The sequence below is a fragment of the Simochromis diagramma genome, unplaced genomic scaffold, assembly GCF_900408965.1.
Source record: "Simochromis diagramma unplaced genomic scaffold, fSimDia1.1 OVJJ01000753.1, whole genome shotgun sequence".
In the NCBI taxonomy this organism is placed as follows: domain Eukaryota; kingdom Metazoa; phylum Chordata; class Actinopteri; order Cichliformes; family Cichlidae; genus Simochromis; species Simochromis diagramma.
Window position 1 is genome coordinate 10,962,665 of NW_024387523.1, and position 14,780 is coordinate 10,977,444.

Below are 14,780 nucleotides of genomic sequence, written 5' to 3' on the forward strand. Positions count from 1 at the left end.
CTACAGCCATCTTTTATAAACAGTATGGTAACAGTGTGGTGTAGCATCTAGGAATCAGTGAGGCTGAGTGTAGTTAGAAGTTTCCAGTAAGCTAGCTGACATGTTCTGAGGTAATTCTCAAAAGCTACAATTTCAGCACTGCTGAATATTGTTGGTGGTGAAGTTAGCCTCTTCACACAAAGTTTAGACTAATATAAACAAAACAGCACAGGAAGCTTTAGACACAGACAAATAATTTAAAAAGATTAATAAACAATCTTGAGAATGTGCAACAACACTGAGTCTTCAGAGTTATCCAGGGCATAAGTTAGAATCAGGTCCAGATCCTGAACACTTAGTTGTTCCCTGTGTATCCATCGGAGTGTGAATATGTGTGCATGAATCTTATTTTAAAAAGTGCTTATAGATACAAGCCCTGTTTGATTGTGTGTGATTGGGTGAATGAAACTTGTAGGAGAAAGTGCTCTGAAAGCTCAAACTGAGTAAAAAGGGGATATACGAGCAACATTACATTTAATGCATTGCCAGACTACACAACATTCTCCACAAGCAAAAACTACACAGCAAAATCTCCAGTGTTAAATTAACACTAGAGAGTGTCTATATGGGTCCACACCTCTGAGTGTTAAATACAACACTGTTGAGTGTTATATTAACACTTTTGACAGTGTTATATGTTTAAAAGTAACCTAGTCAGTTTTGAAGATTAACAAAGACTAACACTGAGCAGTGCTGATTTTCTAACACTGGAAAATAACTCAAAATGTTAGAAATATTCCAGTGTTAGAAACTCAGCACTGCTCAGTGTTAGTCTTTGTTAATCTTCAAAACTGACTAGGTTACTTTTAAACATATAACACTGTCAAAAGTGTTAATTTAACACTGGAGATTTTGCTGTGTACAGATTTCTTTAATCCTTTGAAAGCTTGCCACTCCTTCTGTGACTCTTTCTTTAGTTTTATTTCCCAGTGTAGGTATTTTTAACAAGTTGTCTTAAAGTTTCTAATAAGAAAGCATCAACACTTTAAGGAGCACCTCCACCCGCAAGATATAAAACCTCCATCTGTTTTCACAGAGCAGTCCCTTCTGTCATCCTAAACTCTGAGGCCATTTCAAACTCCAGCTAGAGGAGGGTTGCAGCTGTGGATCATCCTTTTTTAATAAACTAACAGCTTTAATCTTGTTACGGCATGATGTCAGGTGCTACTGATTTTACCCATAAGGCCTCGCTGCGTCCATGCTGTGTCACGGTCAACACTCACAGCAATGTGACCCAGTTTCATGTTTCAGTGGCGACCAAAATGCTCCTCTGAGTAGAATGAAAGACGTCAGAAAGCGAGCAGCTAACTCTTCTTAACATGACTTATTGATTAGAGCAGGGATTAATCATTGATAGGCCTCGACTTGATTAGTATCCATGGTTACTCAATCTGGGCGTGACTAACTCCAGTGTTTCATAACGTGGTTTCATGTGGGACCATGCACACTCAGACTTACAGAGTCACATATTTATGTTCAAACATAAATAAACACAATTTTTCACAATCATTTCAGAAATTATGAAAACTTGTTAAAAAATATAATTTTGCTATTCTTATGTTTATAACAGGGTTTTTTTTTTTTAAATATCCATGGTCAACTTTGTTTTCATTTCATAACCTTTCATGGCAGTGGCCTCATTTGAAAGACCTTCTTGGTTTGGACACGGACACAGCTGCTTCTATTTAGTTTGACAAGGGTGCTCTTCACTAACCCATCTTAATTTAATTCAGTTTTATTTATATAGCACGAAAATCACAACAACAGTCACCTCAAGGTGCTTTATATTGTAAAGACCCTACAATAATACAGAGGAAACCCCAATAATCCAATGACCCCTATTAGCAAGCACTTGGCGACAGTGGGGCCTGTATTTGTATTGAGCTTTTACTTAGTCGCTAAGGACCCCAAAGCGCTTTACACTACATTCAGTCATACACCCATTCACACACTGGTGATGGTAAGCCACAGCTGCCCTGGGGCGAACTGACAGAGGCGAGGCTGCCGGACTCTGACCACCACCAGTAGGCAACAGGTGAAGTGTCTTGCCCAAGGACACAACGACCGAGACTGTTGGAGCCGGGGCTCCAACCAGCAACCTTCCGATTACAAGATGAACTGCCAACTCTTGAGCCACGATCGCCCCGGAAAGCTGTGTTGAGCAGGTCTGAGTCGATCCAAGTAGGTACTAATGGAAAAGGGGCCCATAAACCAAAATAAATTGTATATTTCATTTTTAAGAAATAGATTACAATACAATTACATGCTAAATAAAATACAATCAATACTAAAATATAATATATATAATATCTAATGTAATTAATATTGAATTATTTTTATTTTATTTGTCAAAAGGATAAATAAACAATCCATTTTCAAAAAATAGAATTCTGTGGCAATTATTTCATGGTTCAGGCTAAAGGGTTATTGGGTAGCTTAAGCTCCCAGAAAGAGAGTTACTGGTTTGAACCCAAACTGGGGTCTTTCACATAGAGTATTGGTCAGTCCAGTGAGCACTGTCAAACAAATTCTTTTGTTTCTGGCAAAGAGAAACGACCAACTGTTGTCAATCTTCATCAATAACGAGAAGTTAATAGAGAAGTTAATAGGTTTATGTCTTGTCAAATCACACTGTAGAACAGGGGTAGCTGTTCAGCACCATTATTTAAAAAGTGTACATTTATTTCCTATCACAATTAAATGATAGCAAATTTGCATTAGCATTAGCATTTTACTTATTGACGGTTTCATTGTTTACTAAGCAGCCTGTAGTCACACTCCCTGACCACTCCCCCCGGCATGCACGCCAATCATATTCTTTTGTTTATAACCAACTCTGGATTTTCATACATATCAAAGCAGAAATCTGTTAACAGTAGACTGAGGTGTATTTGTGGAGAAAGACCAGTAACCACAGTATGTGTTTCTGTAAACAAAAGACAAGCAGCCTTCTTAAATATCGAACATTTTATTCCAATTTGAGAAAATTAAGTTGATATTCTGAAGTAAAGGTTTTAATATCAACAGGACCTTTGCATTTAATAATAACACTTTACATGCCCTCATCCAGTGACAATGAAAAGCTTCATTAAACTTTTTTTTTGTTGTTTATTTTATTTCCCTTGTAAGAAAGAGTTCAAGTATAAAAATTCCCAACAGTGTAAAATTGCCCATCTGATGAATATGAAGCAAAAAAAGAGCACAGCTACTGAAACCTCGACAACAGCTATACATTCTAGTAGAGAAAAGCAGCTTTTTTTTGCTTCTTTTTACCAAAAAGAACAAAAAAGATTAGTTTTTCCTCTTCTCTAAACATAGAAGAGGCAGAGTACTGTCTGCATGCAAGGAGGCCTGCATTTAAATAAAGTTCTTCCATACAAAAAGGCATGAAGCTGATATTTAATGTCATGTTCTGAAGAATCAAAAAAGATAAAAAATAGAAGTACAGTGCACATTTTTAAATAACTCCTATATCAACATTTTGGTTGATTATGTTATTATTAATAATAATAATGATAATAATGATAATAAAACTAATCAATAACTTATATATGCCTTGAGATGAGTACATCATATTATTAATACAGTACCGCCACTAAGTCTCTACTCTCAGAGTGTCAACATAGTCAACCCTCAAAAATAAATATCTTAAATAGTAGATTTATCTCTCTTTTTTTTTTTTTTTTAAAGTTTTTTTCTCTCTTAAATAGCAGTAAAAATGTAAGGCACATTTAAGAGAGACCAACACGACGTCAAAGAGGAAACCCACATCCTCCCACCCCACCTGGTGTTCTTGACAGACATGAGGCAGGCCAGTTGTCGGGGTGGCTTTGGTGAAAGTGTTTGTGAGTGCGTACCTGACTACAGCAGCACAGAGGTGGAAATGCTGACGGGGGCAGTGCTGAATGACCGGGGTGGAGGACGAGTCGAGTGGGGTGGGGGTGGGGGTTAAAGTTGGTTCCCAAAGGGCTCGGCCGGGGATTAAAATGTGACAACTCAACAAACGAGCACAAGTGAAGCGTTCTTTCCAGAGTGATCCGTCTGTGTGGCGCTGGAGCTGGCTCTGTCCAACCCCCCCCCACCAGCAGCTGCTGCTGCTCTCCCTCTTTCTGCTTCTCTCAAAAGCAGAGCCAGAGAGAAGCACGACTGCGCTTGCCTTTGTCTTTGACTGCTATGTGTGCAGCTCTGGATGTATGTGTCAGTTTACATATGAGCGAAACGTGGAAAAGCAACAGATTTAGTGTTTCTCATTGTCCGAAGCCATTTTTCAGTCTCTCTCCTTTTGTCAGTGCCTTTGTTTTATTTGCCAAGTCCCCCCTTTTTTTCAGTCCAAGAGTCAAGTCAGAGTTGATGACATTTTCAGTTTCTTTTCTTTGTTTCTTTGTCTCATGGTGATTTGTTTGCTTTGCATAGGTCAAGAGGTTGAGAGACACAGAGTTTTAAAAAAAAAAGGGACATTCAGCATCAGGAAGATAATAAGGTAGTTCTTCAAATGTTTGTGACACGGCGAGTCACACAAAATAATAGCTAACACAGTGGAAACCGTTCCATTTCCCTGATTATCAGAAAATATCAACTTCCAAAAATGCACTTGAAAAGACAAAAAGAACAAGCAGAGCCCTCAGTGTTTAATAATAACAAATAATAAATATAAATGTTATGAGGGCATTAAATAACCTAACAAGAGGAAAAAAAGGAGTATTTTCCTAAAAACTAACGTTAAAGACAGCAATAGGACCTATACCAACCACAGGGATTAGTTCCTGGATCTCTAAAAATAAGTACTGTACTACAATGATAATAGTAATGATAATAATAATCATGGTAATAATAACAACAACAACAATAATGATAATAATAATAGAAAACCATTTTCATTATTTGTCCTGCGGCTTTTTTTCATTTTCTGTTTTTTCATTTTTTTGGTTGAAGCACAGCAAGTTGAAAAGTTACTGTAAAAAGTTCCCACCTCACCATCATCACCATCACCATCATCATCATCACCTTTTTAAAGCAACTCTGCTTTTGAGCTGTTGACACGCCACACCCTTAACGCCACTCCCTCTTTTTTTTTCTTTTTTTTTAACAGATCAGCTGTAGCTGGGGTGGGCCTCCTCCTTGCTCTGCATGTCCAGCACTTGCAGGACCTGCTATTGCATGCGGTCAGCTTGCAATTGCTGAGGCTGGTACTGGCCAAAGGCTGCGGCTGCAGCAGCGGCTGAGCCCGGGGCAGCGGTGGCCAAAGGTTGCTGGACAGCATAGCCGTATCCGGCAGTGGCCACGTAGCCTGTGGCCGCTGGGGAGGCGGTGTAAGGGTATTGCTCGTAAGCGGCGGCGGCAGCGGCAGCAGCGTTGGCTGCTGCAGCAGAATACTGTGCATAGGCGGCTCCGGTGTAGTCGATGTAGGGGGATGAGGCAGTGGGAGGCGCAGCGGCTGCAGGCTGCACATGAGGGATGACCACACTAGGCTGAACGAAGGCCTGAGGATACACATAGTGGGCCGGGATGCTGTGGGAGAAACACACAGATGTGACAGTTGTTTGATTCAGTGCCAAACATTAAAAAGACAGTAAGACCCAACCCCCCAAAAACCCAACTCCACCACACTGCGGCCAAGCGCCCTCCCACCACCCAGACCCAGTCCAGTTCACCAGTCAAGAAGAGCAAGGAAATGCCTGCTAGTAAGGATTAGAACAATATAGGGTTGCCAAAATAGAAAAAGTTTGACTAGAAAAGAAGACTAGAACGTGAGAAAATCTTTCAACACCCAGACTTTTTTTTTCTTTGTTTCCCTTCTTAATTAAAAAAAAAACAACTTTTGTAAGATTACATCTGGATGAAGTACTGACATCATCTTCTCTATGAGGCAGAGCATGAGGGGCATGTTTGAGTTTGCGTTGTGAAGACAAAAGAGAAAGAAGAGGGTTGAGATTTGTAGCCTTGCAGCTCATCTGATGGTCAATTTGTACATTAACTCTGGTGCTGTCCCCTGCCTGCTGGAGGGAGAGCAGGGGCAGCGGGGTTCGGGTGGCTTACAGTGGCAGGGGGTGGGGTGTGTGTGTGTGAACAGAGTAGATGAGCCCAGGGAAGCTTTGTGAAAATGTCACTGCCACTTTGACAGCTGGACAGTTTTAAAAAGGGACGCTGCTGGCCATTTCCCCCTCTGTGTCGGGACAATGAGCCACGGAGGCTGTGGGGGGAGCTGGGACTAGGCTCTGCACTGAGAGGGATGTTTCGATTAAATAAACAATTCTGAACAATGAGCACATTCTGCCCTCCATGACATAGCCTTATCCCAGCCCCCAGTCTCTATAAGGTCTGGAAACTCAGCTGCACAGCAAGCAGGAAGGGAGTTTTTATAATCTACACCATTCTGAACGAGAGAAGTGAAAAATCAACTTTTTTAGTAAGAAGCAAAAATAAGAAATGTTGCTTTTTTAATATCCCCTCTCCTCGAATTGAACTCAAACGAAGTGAGAAAACAGAATTCCAGTAACAGCCGCGCATCTAACTTTAAATAGCGATTGCTGTTAAATCTGTTGAGGAAAAATCTGCACAATCAGTGGATATCAGGTGGTCACTTTATCGTCTGGATTGAGAGAGAAAACAATCAGAAAGTTAAAAAAAAAAGAAGTGGGATCTATCGTGGCAACCCTATTGTGAGCACTCCATTATCCAAATCCAATCCACATCCCAACCGAAAACAGTGGACCAGGAAAAACAGGAGAGAACATAAAGAGCAAAGTGTCAGAGAGGAGGATATATAGGAAAAAAACATTTCACAAAAGCAACAACCATGACGAGGGCACAGCACAATCACTCAACTGAAAAAAGACGTGAAAAGCAAAGGGGTGGAAATGTGAAGGGATGGTGTTGCTGTTGCTAAAGATACCCACATAAGAGCATTTTTGAAGTCCGGTAAGAAAATTTCTATCCTGAAAAGATTCTTTGTTTTTTTCAGAGTTAAACTAATTAGAAAACCTTCTGAAGCAGCATTTTCAGTATCATGTGATTCAAAAAACTCACTTTGAAAGTGGCACTAAAGAAACTCAGTGGGCTCAGTAAGGCTTTAGATATTTTACTGGCCTAATAAAAATAAATAAATATAGCAGCAGTGGTGCAGAGAGATGTTTACAGGCTGTTATCTCGTGTGAAATCACTGAATTATCAAGAGAGGAAAAACGTCATATGACAGGCGTGGAAGATTCGCCCACTGCTCGACTGCTCAATTCTGCAAGTATTTGCTGGTCTAACACGCTAAAAAAAAAACCCCAAAAAACAAATCAACTAATTAATTAAGTGTAAGTTTTCCATTTAATTTTGTTACATGAGTATAATTAAGGGATTCTGGTTCAATGAAATTTACTTAATTGGCATTCATTCAGTTTATACCAAGCAAATTATCCTTAATTGTTAATTATTTTAATAAAGAAACCTTTTATATATTTCAGTTGCATTTTACTCAAAGTTACTACTTCATGTTTATTGAGTTTTTGGGGGGGTGGTTTGAGTGTACCGATCAACAAACACATTGTAACTCTGTTTGCACAGTTGATGCCAGGATTTGAATTAATCAGTTAAAAAGGCAGCAGCTGACCCACAGGTGCTCTGTGTGAAAAGCACAACAAATAAGCCCCTAACAGGACTTCAGATCTCATGTTAGTACTAGATCTATAATAATATAATTCGATAATCTAAGCACTTTATGCAAGCATACAGTGCTGTGCTCTGAAAATGCATTGTGCAAGACAGCAAATCTAATAATCTCATAATGTGATATTCACATCTTTGCGCACACTTTCTAATATTTGTCTGACTCCTAGATCTTATTGCAGTTACATTATTAAATCTGTATTACAAGATACTGGTGGTGCTGAGCTGTATAAGTTGGTATAGACTGAATAACACACACAGATATACACATAGCATAAGTTGTGTTTTCGGCCATAGGAAGCAAAGCTCTGCCTCATTAAAATAAACAAACTAAAAACGGCTTTTCTCTGTGCAGATGGTCATAAAATAAGAGCATTTAAGTTATCCCAGTCTATTCCAAGTATATGTAGCTGATTTGTGCAGGTATGCTGGTCTGACTGTTCCTGTGTGTGCGTTTCTTTATTGGAAGGTCCCAGTAGTCAATAAAGTTCAAGGCTAAATAAAGGTTGTCTTCCAGCCTGCATGCTGTCTGCCATGTGGACTTGTTTGTTATCAAAGTGCGAGAGGTTGACGTCACAAACATTTCCTAATTTAAAGAGTTGTTACGACCAAGCTGACTGTGATTCTGATGCACTTAAGTATTTGTAACATAGTCATAATCCAAACACAGATGGCTACCTGGATAAAGTTACTGTGCGAAACCTTCACCAGTCACTCTGTGTGGACGTATTAACAGCAACAGCAGCAGCACAGATACATCTTCTGAGCGTGCAGAGGAGAACTTCAGTTTTTGAGCTGCTGGATGTAAAAGGATGTTCAGCTGTGATCGTTTGTCTCTTTAAAAAAAATTGTGAAAATGCAAACTTCAGTGCTGAAGTGACTTCAAGGGACCATCAATCTAAAGAGGTTCTTTGATTCATTTCAAAAGGAAGAGAGGACGCTGTTTGCCACGTTTGTGATTTGCGAATTGTATCTTTCACCGGAGCTTTCATCCTAAGCCTCTCTCACTTTGAGTTTACTTCTAACAAATTTATTCCCTGCTGTGGAGATCATGGCTGCAGTTACACACTAGTATTTCTCTAAATCAGACTGAAGACTTCGGGTCAGCTGTTTACATGGAAGGTAATTTATTAAGGCCTGGTGTTTATGTGGATATTGGAACTTAATCCGAGCAGTGTGATGTACTCAAAGGTTATGAATGTAAATTTTCCTCAATGGCTGCCTTACATCTCTGGAGCTCCCTGAAGAAGATGGATATCTGTTGCATATAGTTACTGTTATTGTGTTAAAAACAGACTCTCTGCAGAGTCCCTTGCGGATAGAGTAGAAGTGTACGTCTCCACATATTTGTGGGGACAAGGACAGAAAGAACGCAAAGTGGGGCAAGTGTAGGAAGAATGCAGCCAGAAAGTCATGAGGTTTAATTGTTTACTCGTTGCAGCTTTTCTTCTAATCTGTTTACGAGGTCTTCTGCTCCACAGCAGGTTTCTGCCTCCCCTGAGCTCGCTTTGTGACGCTTGTATTCAATCCAGTTTTATTTATATAGTCACAACAAATCACAACAACAGTGGTCTCCAGGCAGGCACTGAACTAGCTCCTACCGTTACTAACAGCTGAAGTAGTTAACATTCATAACACTGAACAGCACGTTTTAAAGAGGTCACTGAATCTTCATTTTCAACAACACTTAAGTATTAAACAGTTTTTGAGATATGACTTCTTTGCCATTACTTCTGCTGTTGCAGGATGTGGTCAAAATCTTCCCAAGTTTGAAATTTTAATACTATGACAACCCTATTCACACAGATACATTTCCTCAGCTGGGGGGATATCTTTGCTGGTGCGATCGCCATAGCAATAATAGCTAATCATTACAAGGAAATCTGGCCAAGCATCAGTTAGCGATTAGCATTAGCCACACTAGCTTCTTTGTATATATACACCAGGCTGATTTTTCACAGCAACTTCTTTTATGTAATACTGAACTGCACAGGCAACCAAGTTGTTCTCTCAGTTAACGCTTTGGTGGATCATTTTAATACAGCTGACCTGCAGTATTCGCTGAGGCTAAGGGCCACAACCAGCTGCAAATACCAAATACCAAACACTTGAGACCGCTCTAAAAATGCTTATAACTGCCTATTTAAATAGTTCAAACACCATATATACCATAAACTATCATCCTAAAACATTTGAAGGTCTTGGGATATTTTGTAGCCGCGCCCGTGTCTGCTGATGCCATTTCCCCATGTTGAGAAACACACCTTCTTTTTTAATCATAAAAAATGTATTTTGTCGTGAAAATAAAATCAGTTAGTTCCACAGAAAATCCAGAAAAACCGCAAACAGGTGGGGGTCAACTGTAAAGATGATTTGATTGGCTAGCTCTTAACTTTCTCTGCACCATGTTCAAACTGAAGGTGAAGTGACAGGGTTGGAGCCTGACACGTGATCGTGAATTCTCCCCACCAGCCGCTGTCCCTGGAGTGGGTCATGCTAAATTCCCATTTGGAATTCACCTCCCAACCTCACCAGGTATGTGAAAAAAAGGAAAAAAGACGACATTGCCGCCAGTTTATGCAAGCCTATCTGCTCACAGGACTATCAGAGGACAGCCACATTGACATCCTTTTTGGATTTTGAAAGCCACTGTGGGGAAAATACCATTTAATTAAGTAAATTTTCTTCACTAAAATCTGGACTTAATTCCATTGTACATGGAAAAAGACTTCTGTCTGTAATTTGCTTTCATAGATTAACAGTGTGCTTACATTTGTTCAGATATGAGTCATGTATGATTCATAACTTGTACAAATTCATATTAACGTCCTAAGACCCAAACTCTTCCACGGCATGCATTTTTAATTTCTCTTTGATACTTGGGCATATTGGGGCCCGATGAATGTAAAATGTATTTTTGTTTTTAAGAAAAATAGGAGCCACATATGAGGATATTTGTTTAAAAATTTGATTGAACAGTAGCAGTATAATGTCCTCGTAAGTGGACATCAGGCCCTTGTAGAGCAAAATTGAGTATTTTGGTCTAAATAACCCAAAATGTGATGTCCACATATTTGGACACCAGGTCCAAGGAGGTTAACTCTTTTTGCCTAACCATGCCTTTATTGAAATATGCTGATGTGCAAAAACCTGTCATTAAGTGTACAGAGGCGACGTCAAAAGTCGACTTAACGGGGATAAAGAGTTAAAGGCTATATGTTAGGCCGGCCCCTAACACACTCACATGACCCTGTTTAAATGGGCTCTTCCCTGCTCTTACATGACACACAGCGACAGCTCGTGCACCCTCACTGGACCCCCTAACACAGACACACACACAGCTCAGCTTCATGCGACTGCATTGTCAGCATTCAGGGCTTTGTGTGGCACAATGGGTGCGCTTGTTTTCCTTAACACCACGAGCCCATGTGACGAAAGCTCGCTCTGAGAGAATAAGAGATAGAAAAAGAGACATCCAGACATTTGTTTGTGTCACAGTGGAGACTTTGGTGCTGACTGACTTGAGCTGGGTGCATGTGGACGTGTGCAGATGCACAGTGAGACCCCATAACCCCCATATGTTCAGGTGTAGTCAGACGCATATAAGCTCACATTTTAACTGGGATGCTTTTGGTTCATTCATAAGACATTCGCATCTCCCAATAGTGCGAAGAAAAGGAGGCTGAGAGACCACAATAGGTCATTTCACAGTAAGTTGGTCTCTGCCGTGTTGTGTTAATGTAAGAAACAGCAGGAAGATGCACTGAGCACACGCAAGCAGTGATAGGCTTTGTTATTTTGAGGGGAAAGTGTGGGGTGGGGGGGCAAGGGTGAAAGAAAGAAACTCCACACAGAAAAGTCACCACTCACTCAAACAAGACAGCCAGAAGGAGGAGAAAGAAACATGTAACAGCACATCCTGTTAAACAAAACAGATCAACCACAAGCTAAAAGCAATGATAATAATAATAATTTAAAAAAAATCTTCTCCTCTGCAAAGTAGACACGCTTCCACAAAAAGGAAAAAGAACACCCCACAAAAACAACAATCAGTCCAGTTTTTTTTCTTTTCTTTTACTTTTTTTTATCACTAAAGTAAAGAAAGCACACGGTTTAGCTAACAACACCACTTCATGACGGCACACAAAGCTAAGTTCTATTTAAATAAAATGAAAAAGAAGTCCAAACGAAACCCACGTACATGCATCTGTAATCACCATTTTGAGAGCTTGTTTGTGTGCGTTTGAGTCTACAGGTAATTCCTTTTCTCTGATCAGAACTATTCCACAAACCAGCACAGTTAGCTTAACCGAGAGCGAGCCTGTCGAACCAGAGAAAGATAGATAACATTGAGTGAGGCTGTAAAGTTTCCATCATTGTCCACTCAGCACACTCACACAAGAATGTATTTACACTCACACGTATTTCTGCAAACAGTCGAACTTAGGAAAAGCAGTTTTGACTGGAGGTTTTTTTTTGGGTGGACAATCATTGGGGAAGAAAAGGTGTATTTATAGCTTACATTCCAACTCTGATGATTAGTCATAATTTATTCAAGGAAATGAATACATGTCGACTTGTTAGTCCTTACCCATAAGGCCTTTGGATGAATGCTGGGTGAATCTGGGGAACACCGAAGGTAAAACCTGCAAGACAAAATAACTTCAAATACAGACAAAAACTGACTTCTAGCAACAACTTGAAATTATATTTAAGATTCAAACCCTGAGGTACAAACAAACATCCTACTGGCTGGTCTTACCTGGCTGCATCACCCGAGGCTTGGCACCCAGGTATGCCAGGTTGACGTTGGCCTTCCTGCCATCGATGATCGGGTTGGGGTCCTTGCAGGCCCGATCTGCGGCTGCACGGTCTGCCATCGTCACCTGAGAGGAGGATAAACAAAGAGCTGAAGGACGTTTTTAAAGGTAGTTGAGGGTTCAATAATGATTGGAGCTTGTAAGAAAGAGGGAAACCACATGTTTCAAAGAAGTATAAGTGTGTGTGTGTGTGTGTGTGTGTGTGTGTGTGTGTGTGTGTGTGTGTGTGTGTGTGTGTGTGTGTGTGTGTGCGCACAGAGGCCTCCTTCTGTGTGGCCATCACTGACAGTGGCAGGTATTTGACAGCACACACACATTTATCACCCTCGTGTGGATGTGATGAAACTTATCAGCAGTGAACGGTAGCCAGGCTGACCACCACAACCAAACCAAAGCCCTCAGTTCTCCTTTTACAGCCTTTAATTCTAATCAGAGGGATTCATGTGAGCTTGACCATAAACATTATTTGGGAGACAATAAAGTAAAGGTAAATAATAAAAAAAAAAAAAGATGATTTAGAAAGAGCAGTAAAGAGAGGATCTAAGCAAACGTGAAGTTAAACGTTGATCCCAGCACACAAACGTAAGTATTTGATTAAATCAAGGGTAGATAAGAATAAAATTAGGTTACTTAAATAAAGGCTCAGGCTTGGCTTCCATATTTCTCTTTTTGGATAATTCTCTTACATGTATATGAAGGTCAGCTTAGTCAAACTATATGTATATGTAAAAATAAAGAGATTTATTATTGAATAACCGTGAGTAGATGGTTGCTCGTCTCCAAAAAAAAACCCCCAAACAAACCAAAAACATTAAACACTTTGGTTCTCAGGTTTGATGACAAGTCTCAGCAAGACGGTGTAAACTACCCTAAGAGGAAGAAACTATGACCGTTTCGAAAAACCTGCTCTACAATATCAAGACATAATCGAGAGTTTTCTTTCAGCCCACCGCAGCTGCCACTGTGTGAACAGCTCCTTAAAAAAATGCGTGTCAGGGCGCATACCAGCGCGCAACAAGTTGGTGGGTGCGAGATTGCAACAGAAGCCAGTGACAAATTTAAGCAGGAGCTGCTTATCAAAACATAAACAACCCGTGACCCACAGATATATCAATGCTAGTCATGGTGTTGTGCAAGACAGCAACAGAAGCGAGCCTTAACAGAAGAAACGTGGTGACACAAATTTCTGGAACGAATAGACGCAAATAAACTCCTGTGGAAAGCTGTGGTGTTACTGAATGATACTTACAAATCCATAACCTCTAGACTTGCCGGTCTGCCTGTCGGTAATGACCACTGCTTCTTCAATCTCACCAAAAACTTCAAAATATTTCCTGAGACTGGAATCCGTGGTGTGGTAGGGAAGACCCCCAACAAAGATCTTCGTATAGGTCGTGTCCTTTTGCGTGGTGTGCATCGTTAGTGCAAAAAAAATACAATAAATAGAAACTATAAAAAATAATAGTAGTAGTGCAATGTCTCCTTATCGATAATACTTTGGATGACTAGAGAGATAGAGAAAGAGAGAGAGAGAAAGTGAGAGATCAGTTGGCTCTAAAGTTTTTCAGATGAGAAAAGAAGACAAAAGAAGCCTGGAGGTAGATTTAAGTTCGACAGTAAGAGGGTAGAAATATGGAGCGGATTGTCCCAAAGATACCAGCAGGTGTTTCCAGCTCTTCTTGGTAACTCTGCCGTCTAACTAAATAGGTTTGGGACCCATTCCTAAATGCGTTGCCTCTAACTCCACCCACTTTTTAGTTCCTCCCACCAGCGTGCACAAACAGCTGGGAAGTGCGGCTCAGTGTGAAACATTGGAGCTCCTTCACCACAAAGATCCGAGTTTAATGAACCATCAGGGCCCAACAAAAACCGATTCTACTGATGATTAGTGATGTGCGATACCACTGATTTCCTTTCCGATCGATACCAAGTAAAATTCAGGGTGGTATCGGCGATACTGATCCGATACCGATACTCTGTACAAAAACTTAATGTTTCATTGCATTTCATAATACAATATATAATTGTATTATGTAATTGTAATAATAACATAACCATATTGCTTCATAATGATTAGAGGACATCAGACAACTTGTTTTTATTGCTTAATAATGCAGAATAATCATATAGAAATTTTTTTTAAAAAACTGACGTTGTGCGCTATTTGAGCATGTTGCCTGCCTGCAGCACTAAAGGACTCTGCGAGAGACGTCTGTCTCGCCCTAGCAGCACCTGTCCCTGTCCTCCTCTTCTGTTCGCCTCAACATA

At 40.2% G+C, this 14,780-nt stretch overlaps 1 protein-coding gene across 1 annotated transcript; it reads right to left on the reverse strand.

The window, feature by feature from the left end:
* Window positions 1-3,056: 3,056 nt before the first annotated feature.
* On the reverse strand, window positions 3,057-14,230 carry rbm24a (RNA binding motif protein 24a). Its single transcript, XM_040021202.1, has 4 exons — window positions 13,762-14,230; window positions 12,455-12,578; window positions 12,284-12,338; window positions 3,057-5,547 (listed from the first exon to the last, which is right to left on the reverse strand). The coding sequence occupies exons 1-4, from the start codon at window positions 13,927-13,929 to the stop codon at window positions 5,190-5,192; spliced, it is 705 nt and encodes a 234-aa protein (XP_039877136.1). The 5' UTR covers window positions 13,930-14,230; the 3' UTR covers window positions 3,057-5,189.
* Between the last annotated feature and the right edge of the window lie 550 nt (window positions 14,231-14,780).

Coding starts and splice junctions, on each gene's coding strand:
- rbm24a (XM_040021202.1), bottom strand. CDS start 13,929: ATGCACACCACGCAAAAGGACACGACCTATACGAAGATCTTTGTTGGG. Junction 12,339..12,454: donor GCCTCGGGTGATGCAGCCAG/GTAAGACCAGCC, acceptor TTTGTCTTGCAG/GTTTTACCTTCGGTGTTCCC. Junction 5,548..12,283: donor TTCATCCAAAGGCCTTATGG/GTAAGGACTAAC, acceptor TTTCTCCCACAG/CATCCCGGCCCACTATGTGT.